General features: G+C 27.1%; 1 protein-coding gene across 1 annotated transcript in view; it reads left to right on the top strand.

The window, feature by feature from the left end:
- LOC100206908 (guanine nucleotide exchange factor subunit RIC1) overlaps positions 1–15,000 on the top strand; it is a 97,279-nt gene that overhangs the window by 6,452 nt on the left and 75,827 nt on the right. The window contains exons 2-5 of the mRNA XM_065801324.1: positions 7,231–7,338; positions 7,611–7,687; positions 10,729–10,824; positions 11,000–11,142. Coding sequence (XP_065657396.1) covers positions 7,231–7,338; positions 7,611–7,687; positions 10,729–10,824; positions 11,000–11,142 — 424 coding nt within the window. The remainder of the gene's footprint in view (positions 1–7,230; positions 7,339–7,610; positions 7,688–10,728; positions 10,825–10,999; positions 11,143–15,000) is intronic.

Genomic DNA, 15,000 nt, shown 5'->3' with positions numbered 1-15,000 from the left:
TTTTGCTTTTTTATTTCAATCTCAAACTTTTGTTTAACCAAATTGCCACTAGTTCCTCGTTTTGCATTTTTTTTTAAGTTGGAATAAGACTTGTGCAAATTAAAAAGTTTTTTAACTAAAACTAAATCAGTTAACACATCAAATCCAGCTTTAATTCAGGATCTCTTGATTTTAGACAAAATGCATTCATAACAACTATCTGAGCATCTTAAAAAAGTTTTTTTAAGGGGACAAGCAATTATATTTGGTATTGTGCAGATTGACATTGCTGGTCATATATTAAGTGTTGAAGAATATCCAAGCCCGTTGGAAGCTGTATATCTAAATAAAAAAATTTAAATTATCAATGAACCATTCGAAAAAAGTCTCATTAATAATTCCAAAAAAGATTCATTATTAATTCTAGTATTAACAAAAATGTTTCTACCTGATATAGCTGATTTTGCCTTTTTTATAATAAAAAGTTCCTTTTTCATTGATCTTAGTTGAGTTGCACTCATTTAAATAATTTTCAGAAGTTGTACCAAAATATAAATATACAACAATAGACGTAACAGAAGAAAATGCAAAAAATTACCAATATTCCTGATTTTCAATACCACGAAACATAAATTTTTGAGTGTTAATAAAAAAACCATACAGTTTTAAGTTAAAATATAATCCTTTATATAGTAAGTAAAAAAAAAAAATTTGAAAAAAAATATATTTAACCCCTCCCTCAAGACGTCTGAAAATGACTACTTTTCAGTCATTTTTTCCCTAAATTAATGGTTTTAGGGGGGTCAAAAGTGATCCGACAGCGCTCAAACTTTTTGAGGCTCATTTATTATATATTTGCCCCAAATTTAGGAGGCATGGTTTTTTTGTTTTCAAAATTTACTTTTTTTGACTCCCCTTATATAAGGGGAGTAAAAAAAATATATTTATCAAAATTATCAAAAGTAAATTTTGATAATTTTGATAAATATATAATTATATATTATTTGACTCCCAAAATTTTCAGAGATTTCTTGAAATCTCTGAAAATTTTGACTTTTTAGGCGAATGGAAATTTTGCTTTTAGATATACTTGAGTTCCAAACTGAACAAGCTGCCTATATTTTGCCCATTTATTGCAAAGAGTTGTAGCTAATCAGAAAACTTATCTGTAAAGTCTTGTGGATGAAAAATAAATGCTACAGTTAATTTCATTTTGGCATATTTTAGGAATTGTTGGACTTATTACAAAGTTGAGTAGCGAGCTATCCAGAAAACAATTCTAGAAAAAATGAGACACATGTTGAAAGTGAGAAAAAAAAAGATCCTTCATATATAATATAGGGAAGTTTTGATAAATAAGGGTGCCAATCAGGGTTGCTATCTTAGATTGCATGATCGCTATCGGCAGCCCTGAATGTAATTGATAAGTTAATATTTGAGTAACTGTAAATTACTGTAGTAACTTAACTGGTTTTTTTGATTTAGTTTATAAGTAAATTTACTGTGATGTACTTTATCCATTCACTAAATCAAAGTAAATATAACTTTAAAAGATTCAAGGTCATTAAAGCAAAAAAATTGCTGATTTCTATTAGCATTGATTAACTAATAGAAATTTTTTAAAATAAAAATGAATTAATATATATTTTAATATACTTAAAAAAGTAAAATTAATAATATAAAGTTGTTGATAAAAAAATGATTTAAATTATTAAATAATAAGTTATTTTGGTGCAACGTTTTAAAAACAGAGATAAAAAATTTTTTTCATCCTTTTTTGTTAAAAAAAAGGATGAAAAAAATTCTCTTTGATGTCTTTTTCCTTTTCAACTTTTTTCTTTAACGACCTTTTAAAATGTTATTGGCTTTCACACAAAGATTTAAAGTAAATTAAATTTAAAAGTGCTTTACGCTGAATGAAAATCTCAGCATGAAAGAGTGAATGATTATACTTCTATTCAAAAGATAAATTTAGCTCAACATACTTTATGACAAAAACATTACTTTTAAGAATTGCCAAAAAAAAAAAGGTAAATTAAAAAAAGTAAATAAACAGCCAAAAAAAACAAGTTGCGAAAATATAAAAAAAAACAACAACAACTAATTGCGAAGGTGTGACAAGCAATCGCGATTCGCGATCGCTATACGTTTAATTCGAGAAATAGGGTTTCTGTTTGTGTAAATTATTTATACTACATTTTATTATAATCTAATTTCTTGATAATTTTAAAGATTTGTATAAAGTCACCTTATAAACTCCATAATGAAAGTGTTGTTAAATTTTAATGTCTTTCTTCATATGTCATGTTTTAAGAAAGAAACAAATAGCTTAGTTGCTTGTCTTTGTAGTCATTCTAATATAGATGTATCTCCTTAAAGGTAAGGAGAACATGCAGCAATACCATATTCAAGATGTGGACAGACAAGTGTAGTATAAAGAACTTTAAACATCTGTTTATCTATATAACTAAAGGTGGGTTTTATCATATCAAGTGCAGGATTTGCTTTAGATACTGATCTAGTTGCGTTTTGTTTCCATTTATTATTTCTAAAGTTATATTGTCATTTGAATCGGGTATGAAGTAATAGTGCTTTGAATTGTTTTTCCAATATGCATAACATGACACTTTTTACAGGTAAACTTGATAAGCTTTTTTTTGACCATTCAAATGCCTTGATAAGGTCATCTTGAAGAGCTGGTATCAAGTTGTTGTAAATTTAATTGACGATTTTAGTATCATCAGCAAACAGTTTAGATGTATTAGTTAGGTTTTTTGGTGAGTTATTAATATAGATTACAAAAAGAAGTAGACCTAAAACAGAACCTTGTGGAATACCGATAAAAATATCTTTCCAATTGAATTTAATTTAGGTAATTACTACTCTTTGCTTCCTATTTTCTAAGATCAGCTAAGTTATTGTTTTCCATGCAAATTAATACAAGGACCATATTGTACAACAAATTTGTTATACATAATTTTCTAGGCAAGAATCCATGTTATTGCATATTAATCAGATTATTCCTTATTAAGTGGTGTTTTTTAATCTTAAAGTGATTAGATACAGTTATTTGTATTTTGTATGTTGTTGATGTATTAGTATAAAAGCTTTTGGCATTGTTTTGCTCATTTCTTTCCTCTCATTTGAGCAATTTTTTTAGTGCCTTATAATCATTAATTTTGTCTTTTCATTTCCACCCAATAGCACAATTGAAGTTAAAATTATCTATCTTTTTTCAAGCGAGATTGACAGAATGTTTATTGGACCATAGATTGATGCGAAGACATCTAACGTAATACAGAACAAATTTTTCAATTCCAATATTATAGTAATATAAAAATACGTTATACATTTAATCGATTGTTTTTTCATAAAATAACAGAGCCCAGTTCATGTTGTTAAAGAAGGATTTCATATCTTAATTGTAATTAAGATATGAATTTTAAATTGTGTAATTTCCACGATTAAAAGCATGTTTGGTATTGTTTCAGAACTTGAACTGTAATGAGCTATTAAATTAACTAACATTTAAGTCAGTACTAGATAGCTTTTATTACAATCTTTAAGCATCAGATTATACTCATGGTTGCAGGCCTGATTATTTTATTCAGTAAGAGTCAAATCAAGAGTTATTGTGAAAGTGCCATCTTGTCTTTGAAAAGTTAGGGCATTGACGTGTTGAGTTAGAAATCTTCAGCTCAATCCTCAACTGTATTTACAAATGCAGATCTGGCAACCTCTTGTTATTAAAAAGTCGTTACACACTTCTATTTTTCTATAATACTTTTGAAAAGTTAAAGTCTTTCATTACAAGTACACAATGGTCATTTTGATTATTTAATTTATTTTTTGCAGCGCAAGTAGACTCTTATCTCTATATATTGATATTGCTGCTCCGGTGTTTCAGGGTTCATACATTAATAAATGGAGTAATCTATGTTACTTGGAAAATTTGTTTCTGCTATGAATTTCTCTGTCAATTATATTTTGAATTAAATTTATATCTAGATTCATATAAGACTGGAATTTTTTTTTATGAAGGTCACCAACTTGGCTACCTTACAGGGATCCTGTTCTGATTGAAATAATAATAGAAACTGTTCAAAAATCTTGTAACCAATCAGAATTAGAAACCTTAATATTATTTTGTTTTGTTATACTTTATGCTGGCCATTTTTTTTGTTTTTCTTGCACTTAATCAAGCAAATTTTTGTGAAAGATGTTTTTATGGTCAAAATAACAAGTTTACACTGTTTAAAGGGATCCCAAAGTGCTGAGACAAGTTGTTTTTAAAGAGAGTGATAAAAAAAAAATGCTTTAGGCTGAATTTTTTTGAGTAAAGCAAAATAATAAACATATACAAAAAAAACTTTGTTGTTTTACTTGAAGCTCTCTATCTCCAGACTTTATAATTTATTCAAGCGCGTTTAAATCCAAAGAGTTTATAAGATTCCAAAATAATTCCAAAGAGTATATAAAGTCATTGTAGGATTTTTTTTTTTTTTACATCAATTTTTTTTTTTTGAATCAATATTATTTGTTTTTGTTTTATTTGTTTTTTAAAAAAAGCGTTTATCATCAATCGTAAGAATTTCATTTAAATTTTATAATAAGCTAAATAAAAGAATATTTTTTATAGAGCGCAAATAAAATTAGGATTAGAAATATAATAAATATATAAAAAAAGACGTTGATCACCTTGTTGTATCAGGGCTCAATTTAACGGTCAGACATCATTACATTTTTATTTGCATTTGAAAAAAATTACTTCAAAGCTTATCTTTTAAAACGCTTAATTAAAGTTACGCAAAACGCTTTTACAAATTACTTCTATTAATTGATTAATAAATTAACAAATTTTATTTAAATTATTGAAAAGTAAAATAAAATTATTGACAAGAAAAAAATATAATATTTTTAAGTTATATAAACATTTCTTTCAAAAAGTTTAAACAAAAAATATTTTAAAATGTAAATAACGTAGTCTTTTTAATATCATAATTTTTAATTATTTTATGCTTTAATTAGTAAGTCAAGTTAAAAAAAAAAACCTTTTAAACAATTCTTTGTTAAAATAGAAACAAAAAAAAAAATAACGCAATTAAATCATGGGAAGACTTAATTTAACTTATTCATAATTTAAAGTAACTTAAAAAAATAATCTTTTGAAAGATTTTTAGAAAGACATGGAAAAATAGTTTCAAACATTTAAATTTATCATAAAAAATACATATCTCCAAAAAATAAAGTTTAAGTATAACATTTAATTTACACATAATGCATTTATTTTAAATGATCATTATAATTAATTTTTGATTTTATTAATAGCCTTTGCTTAAAATGATAACTTTAAAAAGATCAATCGTTAAAAGTTATTCCTAGCTTAACAATTTTTTAAATTGCATTTAAAATGTTAAAACATCAAAACAGCCCTTGTCAAATTGTAAAGAGAAAAAAAAAATAAGCGTTGTTAGTTACAGCGTGAAAATTTAAGTCTATATAAAAAAAACATACAATATTAAATTAAACTATTTTATTAAAAAACAAATATCTGCAATGAAATATTCTAAATAATAAGGAAAGAAACTAGAACTTCACTAGACTAAAGTTAAATAAACTGAATATCATGAAAAAGATTTCGATTGCATAACTCGGTTACCTAAAACTGTAAAAATTATATTTAGAAAATTTGATCAGACACTGTCCGACCCAAACAAGTTTTGATCAGACATTTTGTCCGGGACTTTATAAAAAATTTAGTTAAGCCCTGTTATATATTCTGAATTTTTTTTCTTTTTATGTAAACAACATGAACTTTTTTTCTAGTTCATCTAGGCCGTTTATTGCTATGACGATTTTGTTCTCGAAATGACAATTTACAAATCCGGATATGGTTTTAAATGAATAAATAATTTTTGGTAAATGACATCATTTGTTAGAGATATTTGCCGAATTCTTAAATTTTTAGTTAGAAAATATTTCACTTAACAAATTTACAGGCAGCTTTTTTATTAATAAAATCAATAATTAATGTTTCATGGCAATAATTCTAGACAGAGGGCGAATAAAATTGTAAATGTTTTGCAACACACGTTAAAAAAATAGTATATTTAATAATTTCCAAATTTATGTCGTATAGGGCAAGTATTTTACATTAAAACTTGTCTCTTAATATTATAAAAACAAAAAACTACCAGAATTGACAATAAAAAGTTTTTCGTTAAACGATTTCAGTTTTAAAATTGATTTGATAATGCTACACGTTTTGCAATCTTTAGCAACAATTGTTCAGTTTTAAAAATAAAATGAGCAATACTTTTTACAGGATAAACTTCATTAAATATATTCTTGCATGGTTAAATAAAAATTTCAAGAATATTTGTAACCAATGAAAAGTTTAGCAAATTAATGTTGTTAATTAAACTTTTAAAAAGTTAACTCATGAACTTAGAAAGCTAAACAAATGAACTTTTCAATTAAATAAGTTATTACATGCATCATTGAACAATAAGAAGTGCAAAGTTCTTTTTTCAACCATTGTTTTTATAAATAGTAACTGAAACATTAAGTCCAAAACCAAACTCATTTAATGTATAAATTTTTTTTTTATTTCTGCAAAAAACTTTTTTTAATTTCTGAGCTAAATACTTATACACTTCTACAAGTAACAGTGTTAACACTGCCTTATTTTAGAACTAAATTTAAAGAAGTTTTTTTTATGAAGGATTACTCAAGATTTTTTAACTTTATCAAGTGATATATATTTTTTTTTATAGTTTCACGATGACTCTTATTCGTTCTTGATTATGTAGAGAATTAGTTAAACCTTAAGAACAAACAAGTGTCTAGAGTGAAAACTTATGTACAAAACATTCAATTTGTTTATTGATAAATTTGGCTCTTTTCTATTGCAACTCTATTTTTGCCAATTTTTGTTTTCCTTAGTTTAAAGTGCTGTTTACTTCTGGGTCTTAATCTATGGCAATACTTTTTTTTGATTTTATAAACTTGTGGATTAATATTTTCTCTTTTTCAACTTTAGTAAACTTATAAACCCCTGAAATGTCTCCTGCTTATTTGAACTCCTTTCCCGCTTATGTAAACTCTTAAGCTTGACGGTGATATATAGTATCCCTGAATCCCTGATATATAGTATAGATATGGGTAGCAGAGTATGATTAAATATTGAAAAATTGCTCAAGGTGCAAAATGTCTAATCATACCATTAATACTACTATCTTTAACTCTTAGCCTAGATTACTTCTGTCCACATGGCAACGTAATGAGAAATCTATTAATGAAGAAGGTGTGAACAAGTCCATCTACTGGAACCCAGACTCTTCTGTAATTGCAGTAGTGGTAGGAAATATATAATTTTAATATTAAGCTGAATATTATTGCTTGTAGAAAATAATAGAAATTAAGCTGAATATTATAGCTGAAAGTTATGCTTTAGCTGCTAGAGCAATATTTTTTAGTATTATGGGTAACCTAGTTAAAGAGCAATTATTTTAGTTTTAGTTATAGGAAACGTAGTTAAAATTATTTTTATGAATCTAAAATAATTCTTGTTCAAGCTTTGATTGTATGCAACTTTAAATTCTTATTAATTAAAATTTTTTCTTGTTTAGACTACTCAATGTTTCATTATTCTTTTTGATTTGTTTGAGATTTCAAAAGAATATGCTTATTATTTAGAGCCAGTCAAGTAAATTTTATTTTTCTTAATTTGATTTTTCATTTGCTTAATTATCATTTTTATAGCTCTTGAATTTTTTTTACTTTTTATTAATAAAAATTGCTGTAGTTCTCATTTTGCAAACATTAATATAAGATAGTAATGTAAGATTTTCTTGCAATTAACTGCAATAGTTAATTATTTTACAAAAAATAATTGACTTTTGCAAGATTTTTTAAAATTGTTAAAAATTTTTAATTTATTACTCGCTGACTTTTTAAAAATACAAAATAATTGTTATTTTCAAAACCGTAAATGCATAATTAAAAAATAAAACAAATTCAAATATTGTTGTAACTGCATAATCCAGTTCCCGGCAAATTAAGGATGTACAACATGTCAGCGTTTTTTCAATATAGCCCAAGAGTGGCAATCTCAAAAAGTACTTGTTGTTATTTTGATGGACTTATTTTTTATGGTCATTACAAATGCAAGGTTGCAGGTTGCAATGTACCATTGGTAGCCCACTTTGATCCATCAAAAAAATCATTGTTCAATGTGATGCCAGTCCACATGGCGTGGGAGCTGTGCTGAGTCAAGAGCAGGATGAAGTGAAAAACTTGTTAGTTTTTCTTTAAGAACATTAAGTGAATGAAATTATGCCCAAATTGAAAAGGAAAGATTAGCATTACTTTTTGCAGTAAAAAAATTTCATCAGTTTTTATATGGGCACAAGTTTACTTTATACACTGATCATAAACCTCTGCTGGGGCTATTTTCAGAAAACAAGGAACTTCCTGCAAGAGCTGCTGCAAGAGTATTATGCTGCTACTGTCAGTATATGATTATAAACTTCTATATTGTCCTGGTGAAAAGAATGCAGCTGCAGATGGTTTAAGCCATTTACCATCAGATGCATCAAGAAAAAAGTCACTGTTAAAAACCATGGAGGCGGCTACACATCTAGGTTTCCTGAATTTTCTACAGAAGGAGGTTGTTTGTTGTGGGGGCAAAGAGTAGTGGTGCCAAGAGTGTTATGAGAAACAGTATTAAAAGAGTTACATAAGGTTCATCCAGGAGTGAGTCAAATGAAAGCTTTAGCTAGAAGCTAAATGCCGGTGGCCCGGAATTGATTTCGAAGTTGAGAATAAAGTAAGAATTGTGACACCTGTCAAAGAAATCATAAGTGTCCATTAACTAAGTCTCGTCCGTTGGAATCTCCAACTAGACTATGGAATAGATTTCACATTGATGTGACACAATTTTATCTCAACACTAGTTCTTTGATGACGTTAAAAACTTTTATTAAGTAGAAGATTAAGAAATCCATTGTCGATACTATTCTTGATGTCATCATCAAAATCAACGAAAAGCAGCTTCAAGGTATTTTTAGTAATAAAAGTTGTTTCTTTCAATCTGAAGACCCAGTTTATGTAAGAAATTATATATTAAAAGTAAGAAATGGTTCTCAGCCATCATTGTATTGGCAGTTGGAAATGTTAACTACAAAGTGTTGACATTGGCCGTATCCAGATTAGACATGTAAAACCAGATTGTAAAACGTCACGTAGAAGGTTTCATCAAATACCTGAAACAACTGAAATGTCAGTTCCAAGTGAAATCGTTTATGATAAATGCGACCCGATTAACAAGGATATTGATCCCAACTGTATGTGAACAGCTAGAAAATAAAGATGTTGGTCCTGAGAGACCTTGTGAACAATCTGGACTGTTTTCTGAGCCCATTGCTACAAAAAAACCAAGGTCAGGTCAAATCTGTTATAAATCAGCATATTTAGAACAGTATGAATGATTTATTGGTGGAGGATAAATCATTCATGCTGTTTTGTTGTAACTGCGTCATCCAGTTCCTGGTAAAGTATGGATGTACAACGTGTCAGCATTTTTCCATTATAGTCCCAAAGTGACAATCACAAAAATTACTTGTTATTTTGTTGGATTTATTTTTTATGGTTATTACAGCTGATTGTTGTTTTTGTTATTTGTGGTTAATTTCAGCATGTTTTCATCGATTTAAGCCTAGAAAAAAATATGGTTGTGTCATTTACTATATATATATTAGAATAATCCTGGAGGTCTAACTAATGACTTATAACTCATTTAGGTCATTAAAAGATCGTCCAAAAAAAGTTTTTGTTAAAAATAACTTTCATCCATGAAACATCTTTTTTGATGGACGAAAGATTTATTTTTATAAGATGTTTTTTGAACATTTTATAAAGTTTTATTGTCCAAAGCTAAATAAGTACATAAATGTACTTATTTTGCTTTGGACAATAAAACCTTATAAAGACATCTAAAGAACGTTTAAAAAATGCACCATGCCCACTGGGGTTTATGTTCGTACAAAGCAAATCCACTTTTATGAAGCTTATTTATCTTATATCGTTGTTTTCAGTAACTTTAATGCTTTTTGTAAAAGTACTTTTTTTTTATATCTGTTCTAAAAACTTATAGTTTATTGATACCTTTTTATTAAGTTAATTCCTTAATTTCCTTTAAAAGATAAATAAGTACTTTTAAAAAATTTGAAAATTAATAATAAATATAAATTGTAGCAGATAGTATAAACAAAAATAGTGCAAATAAAATAATTGGTTAACCAAAAAAGTCAATTTTCAATCTTTTTTTATCTCATTAACTTTTTAAACTTATAAAGTGAAGTAAAAAAAAATAATAAAGTGAATATAAAACATAACTAATTAACAGCTCTAAAGAAAAAGCTTTTAAAATATATACTTTGCCATTAAGCTTAAGTAATTAATATTTAGTAACTAATTTTTATAATATTTTAATTTTAAATTTTTTAATATTCTAGATATTAGATATTTATTATTGACATTGATAAAAATACTCCTTTTTTAGAAATTTAGAAGGCTTAGAGGGGGGTTACTGCCATCTAAATACTTTGTATAGATTAGCCCTAATTTTATTTTGTTTCTATTATTTTTAATATTCCTATACAATTTAATATTTAATATAATAAATACCTACACAATTTGAGTAAAGTTAGTAGAAAGCTGTTTTTTATGATTTTGTTTTTTCATTAGCGCTAAATGTTCAGTTGAACAACTTCAAAAAAATGGAATTCTGAAACTTGAGCTTAGCTATAAAGCCACAGTGTTGCTGAAGGGACAAATTACAAGGTAAATATTTTAATTACAAGGTAGATGTTTTTACTACAAAGTAGATTTTTTTATTACAAGGTAGATGTTGTTACTAATTACTCATTTATGGTATTGCTGATCTTATATTCAGGGACAATTTCAAGAAAATAGCTTCACAGAAGGTAATGTGAAAGTCCTTTTTTTTTTCATTTAGTGCTTCACCACGTTCCGATGAACTTTTTATTACTACAGATGAAGGTTGTATTTATCGGCTATCATGGTATGGAAATTTGATTACAGAACTTGCAATCCAGATTAGCGATCTTATGTTCTGTGTGGATCTTGAAACTCCAACTAGTAAGTTTAAACAATTTTATAAATTTTCGTTATTTCTTATATTTTATAATATTCTTTATTTCTTCAAACCTAGGTTCATCAGTGTGTTGTATTCGTGTATATCTTATCTTTTATTCGCAGACATATCTTGTCTTGTATGCAGTTACTATACTGTTATCTTATATACACAAACAGTACTATTAATATTGTGTGTGGAGATTTTTTAAACTCATTGTGGTCTTCAAGCTTATGTGCTTCTAAAATCTGTTTGCAGTCTTTGTGTTTAGTACTCTGGTAATATCGCATTTAACTAAGTTGATGATGATAATAATCATCATCACACATCATCATTATCATCATTGAACTTCCTGTTTACAAAAAAGTGTAATTAAAGTCTTTATTATTTCTTATTAATTTAAACTCTTAATTATTTTCTAAAAGTACAAATTTAAGAAAAAAAGTTTTTTATTAATAAGTTAAAGAAATAAAGCACTACTCACAACAACATACTTTTTTTTGTTCCTTGTTGTTACTTGTCACATTTTGTATTAGATTGTGAATATTTTTCAATGTCAAGCCTCATTAAACTAATAATGATTTTACTTTACAAGAAGAACTTGTAAAAGAAAGTTGGAGTCTGCAGTTGAAATCACAACATCCGAATAGTCCAGACTTGAATGTTTTGGATCTTAAGTTTTTTTTATTCAATACAAGCATTGCAACATTAGATGGTCACTAAAAATATAGATGATTTACATAGTGCAGTAGAAACAGTTTTCCAACAATTGAATTGAGACACACGTGATAGTGTTAAGACTACAAACATGTAAGGAAATTATCATGATGTCAAATGGAAACAAATTTTCCTTTTTTTTTTTTTTTTTTTGTTATTCACCTCCTCAAGGCCAAGAAGGCCACTACAGATGAGGAGGCTACTTAATAGTGGTTTTAACCTTCTCTTAACTCTATAACTCCGAAACACGAATCTTGACAAACAAGGCCGCTGCGCTGAAAAACAAGTTTTATAAGATTACTCATATAAATAAAGAAAAACTTTGAAGAATAAGTTGACTCTATAAATTTAAAATGTTATGCCAAAGCATTCGAGAATAAAATTTTTTTTTTTTAAATATTGAATTACTGAAATAAAAGTTATAAAATTAATAAAGAACTTATTTCTGACTCATAATTTTTCAGTTTTTTTTTTTTTAGTACTCTATTATTCTGCTATAACCCTGTAATATTTTGTGATTTGATCACCTATTTTCAAGTGTAAAGCTTGTTAGAAAACCTTGAGATAAGCACTGGCGTTAGCGCATTGGTGGTTAACAGAGAAGTGATTTTTTTCAATTTTGCGATAAAAATCGATTAAAAATGGCATTGAATTGCACTCAATTTTTTGATAAAGAGTAACTCACAATATAATGTCCAGTCATTCACTCTATAAAAATGACAGCATCGCGATTACCTAACTAAATATCTTATTTGTAACTAAGCGCCCCCGATATCTTGTCTAATTATCGAAATTTACCGCTTTACCAAAATTAATGGTATTGCGGCAACACCGGTGCTTACCTTGAGTATGCCCCTTTCAACCAGCTTCTTTTAATGACATTTATTTGATGACAGTTTATTACTTATCATCAAATGGCCAGTTTTTAGAAAAATTATAATTTCTTTCTTTTTAAGTTTTTATAACAAAAAATTTTCAGGATGATCTGCAAACAGTCCAGGTTTTTATTGAAAAGCCTGGGTGCGGATTCACAACTTTTGCGTAACTCTTGCGTAGCTGAGCAAAAGTTACGAAAAACTTACGCAAAATATTTTTTGCGTAACTATTTGGTATTCACAACTTTTTCGCAGCATTTGCGTAAAGTTAAGGTTGCACATGAGTTACGCAAAACTTAGGCAAACTTACGTAAAAACTTACCCAAAATTTAAAGCAAATATTTTATAACTATTTGTATAAAGCAAGTAGTTAGTATTACTAATTCTTTTTTTTTAACAAGACTAACAGGGCAATGTAACCAAACAGTAAATGTTTCTTTTTTAAATTTACTCACAATTATTTTTTGTTGTTGTTGGTATATTTAAAAATGTAGTAAAACCATATAGGGGCTATTCAAATAATACGTGACTTTCTTATATGGGGTGGAGGTGTTTGAAAGTGTCATTAAATATCACATGGGAGAAGGGGTGGTTAGCCACAGTGTGACATGACAAAATTTTTAAATTTTATTTTTTAATCACAGCAGAATAGTAAACCTTTAGCATAAAAGTACAAACTCAAACATATATTTGTTGAAAAATAATGTCACGTCACAAATAGGGCGGGGAGAGATTGTTTAAAATGTTAAATATACAAAGAAGGGAGTTTAAAAACAGCAAAAAAGTGTTTCGTTGTACTTGAATAGCCCCATATAGCATATACGTGCAATTACTTTTAAAAGTAATAGCATATATATGATAAACATTCTTTCAATCTATTTTGATATCTATTAGGAAAATAATTAAAATAATTAATAATTGGATTAAAAATGGAACAAGTAGGAGTTGGTTGGTTTTTAAATGAGATATCGATTATTAACAAAATGCTACACGCCTATTATTTTAAATATAAACATTAAAAGCACTTATTAAGAAATAAATAGGGCATATTTATTCAAATCCAAATGGGTAATATAAATTGCATTATACATAAGATAATTATTCGGCTTCCTGTATGATGCCATCAGTAAATGTCAATTAGTTTTATTTAACCCTAACTCTAAACCTGCATTGAACTTTATTTGTAAACATTACTGGCTAAATAAACTAGCTAAAATATTCAGAAAACTAGCATTTGAAAGAACTTTTTTTTCTATTTTTAATATAAAAAGAAAAAGAAAAACAACATGAAATTGATATTTTGAGGCATTTTTTTGGCGCCCATACTGGTCCTATAGTACCAAAAAAGGTCTGGGTTCACCCCTGCTCAGATCATGTAACTTATCTTGCATTGCTTCAGGAAGTTAAAACAAAGTACTTTAATTAAGCATAAAATTTCACGTTCATAAAATAATAAAAGTACTAAACTAAAGTGTTTTTTTTTACTTCTTGTTTTCATTCTTACTTCTCATACCCTAAGGTATAAGAAAACACATGATAATTATTACATTTTCATTTCAATGGTGTTGTTTTATCATATAATTGACTTCAATCAAAAACACTTTTATTTGGAATAGGGAATGACAGTTTCATTAAATAAAGAAATTGCTTCAATAAATTCAAGAAACACATTTGATTGCATTCTAGTATATTTGCAGAAATACATTTTATTGCATTCTAGTATATACATGCAGTATAAAAAAGTTTGACTCTTTGTCAGAGCAAGTATTGATTAAGTCATAACAACAAGTATTGTAGTAGGTTTTCAAGACACCAAATACAGTATAATCTAATAGCTACAACCAGTGTAAACAATATGCTTTCATCTCAAGAGTTGTAATACTATTTTCAACAGCAACAGATAATAATTCTACTGAATTGTGAAAAGCACTATCACTCCATTTGGACTAACTGGTGGATAAAGGAACTTTTTATGGAATTTCTGCTCTTTGCAATAACAAACTACACCAACGAGATTTCATATAGATATACAAAAAAAAAGATCTACCAAAACTATTTAAACTATAACAGAATATGTTTATTATTTGCAAATAACAACATTATTTACCAAGAAATTAGGCTTTAAAAAACAATTTTAAAGCCTAATTTTTTTAATAATTTAAATTATCCATAGATATTAATATCTCCTGATAATTGAAATAATTAAAAACAGAGCATTATTATTCAAAATAATCTTAATATTGTTATATCTTTAATATCTTTGAATAATTA

Source organism: Hydra vulgaris, chromosome 07 (genome assembly GCF_038396675.1).
Source record: "Hydra vulgaris chromosome 07, alternate assembly HydraT2T_AEP".
In the NCBI taxonomy this organism is placed as follows: domain Eukaryota; kingdom Metazoa; phylum Cnidaria; class Hydrozoa; order Anthoathecata; family Hydridae; genus Hydra; species Hydra vulgaris.
Note: the sequence above shows the minus strand (reverse complement) of the source record. Positions and strands in the feature narration are given on the sequence as shown.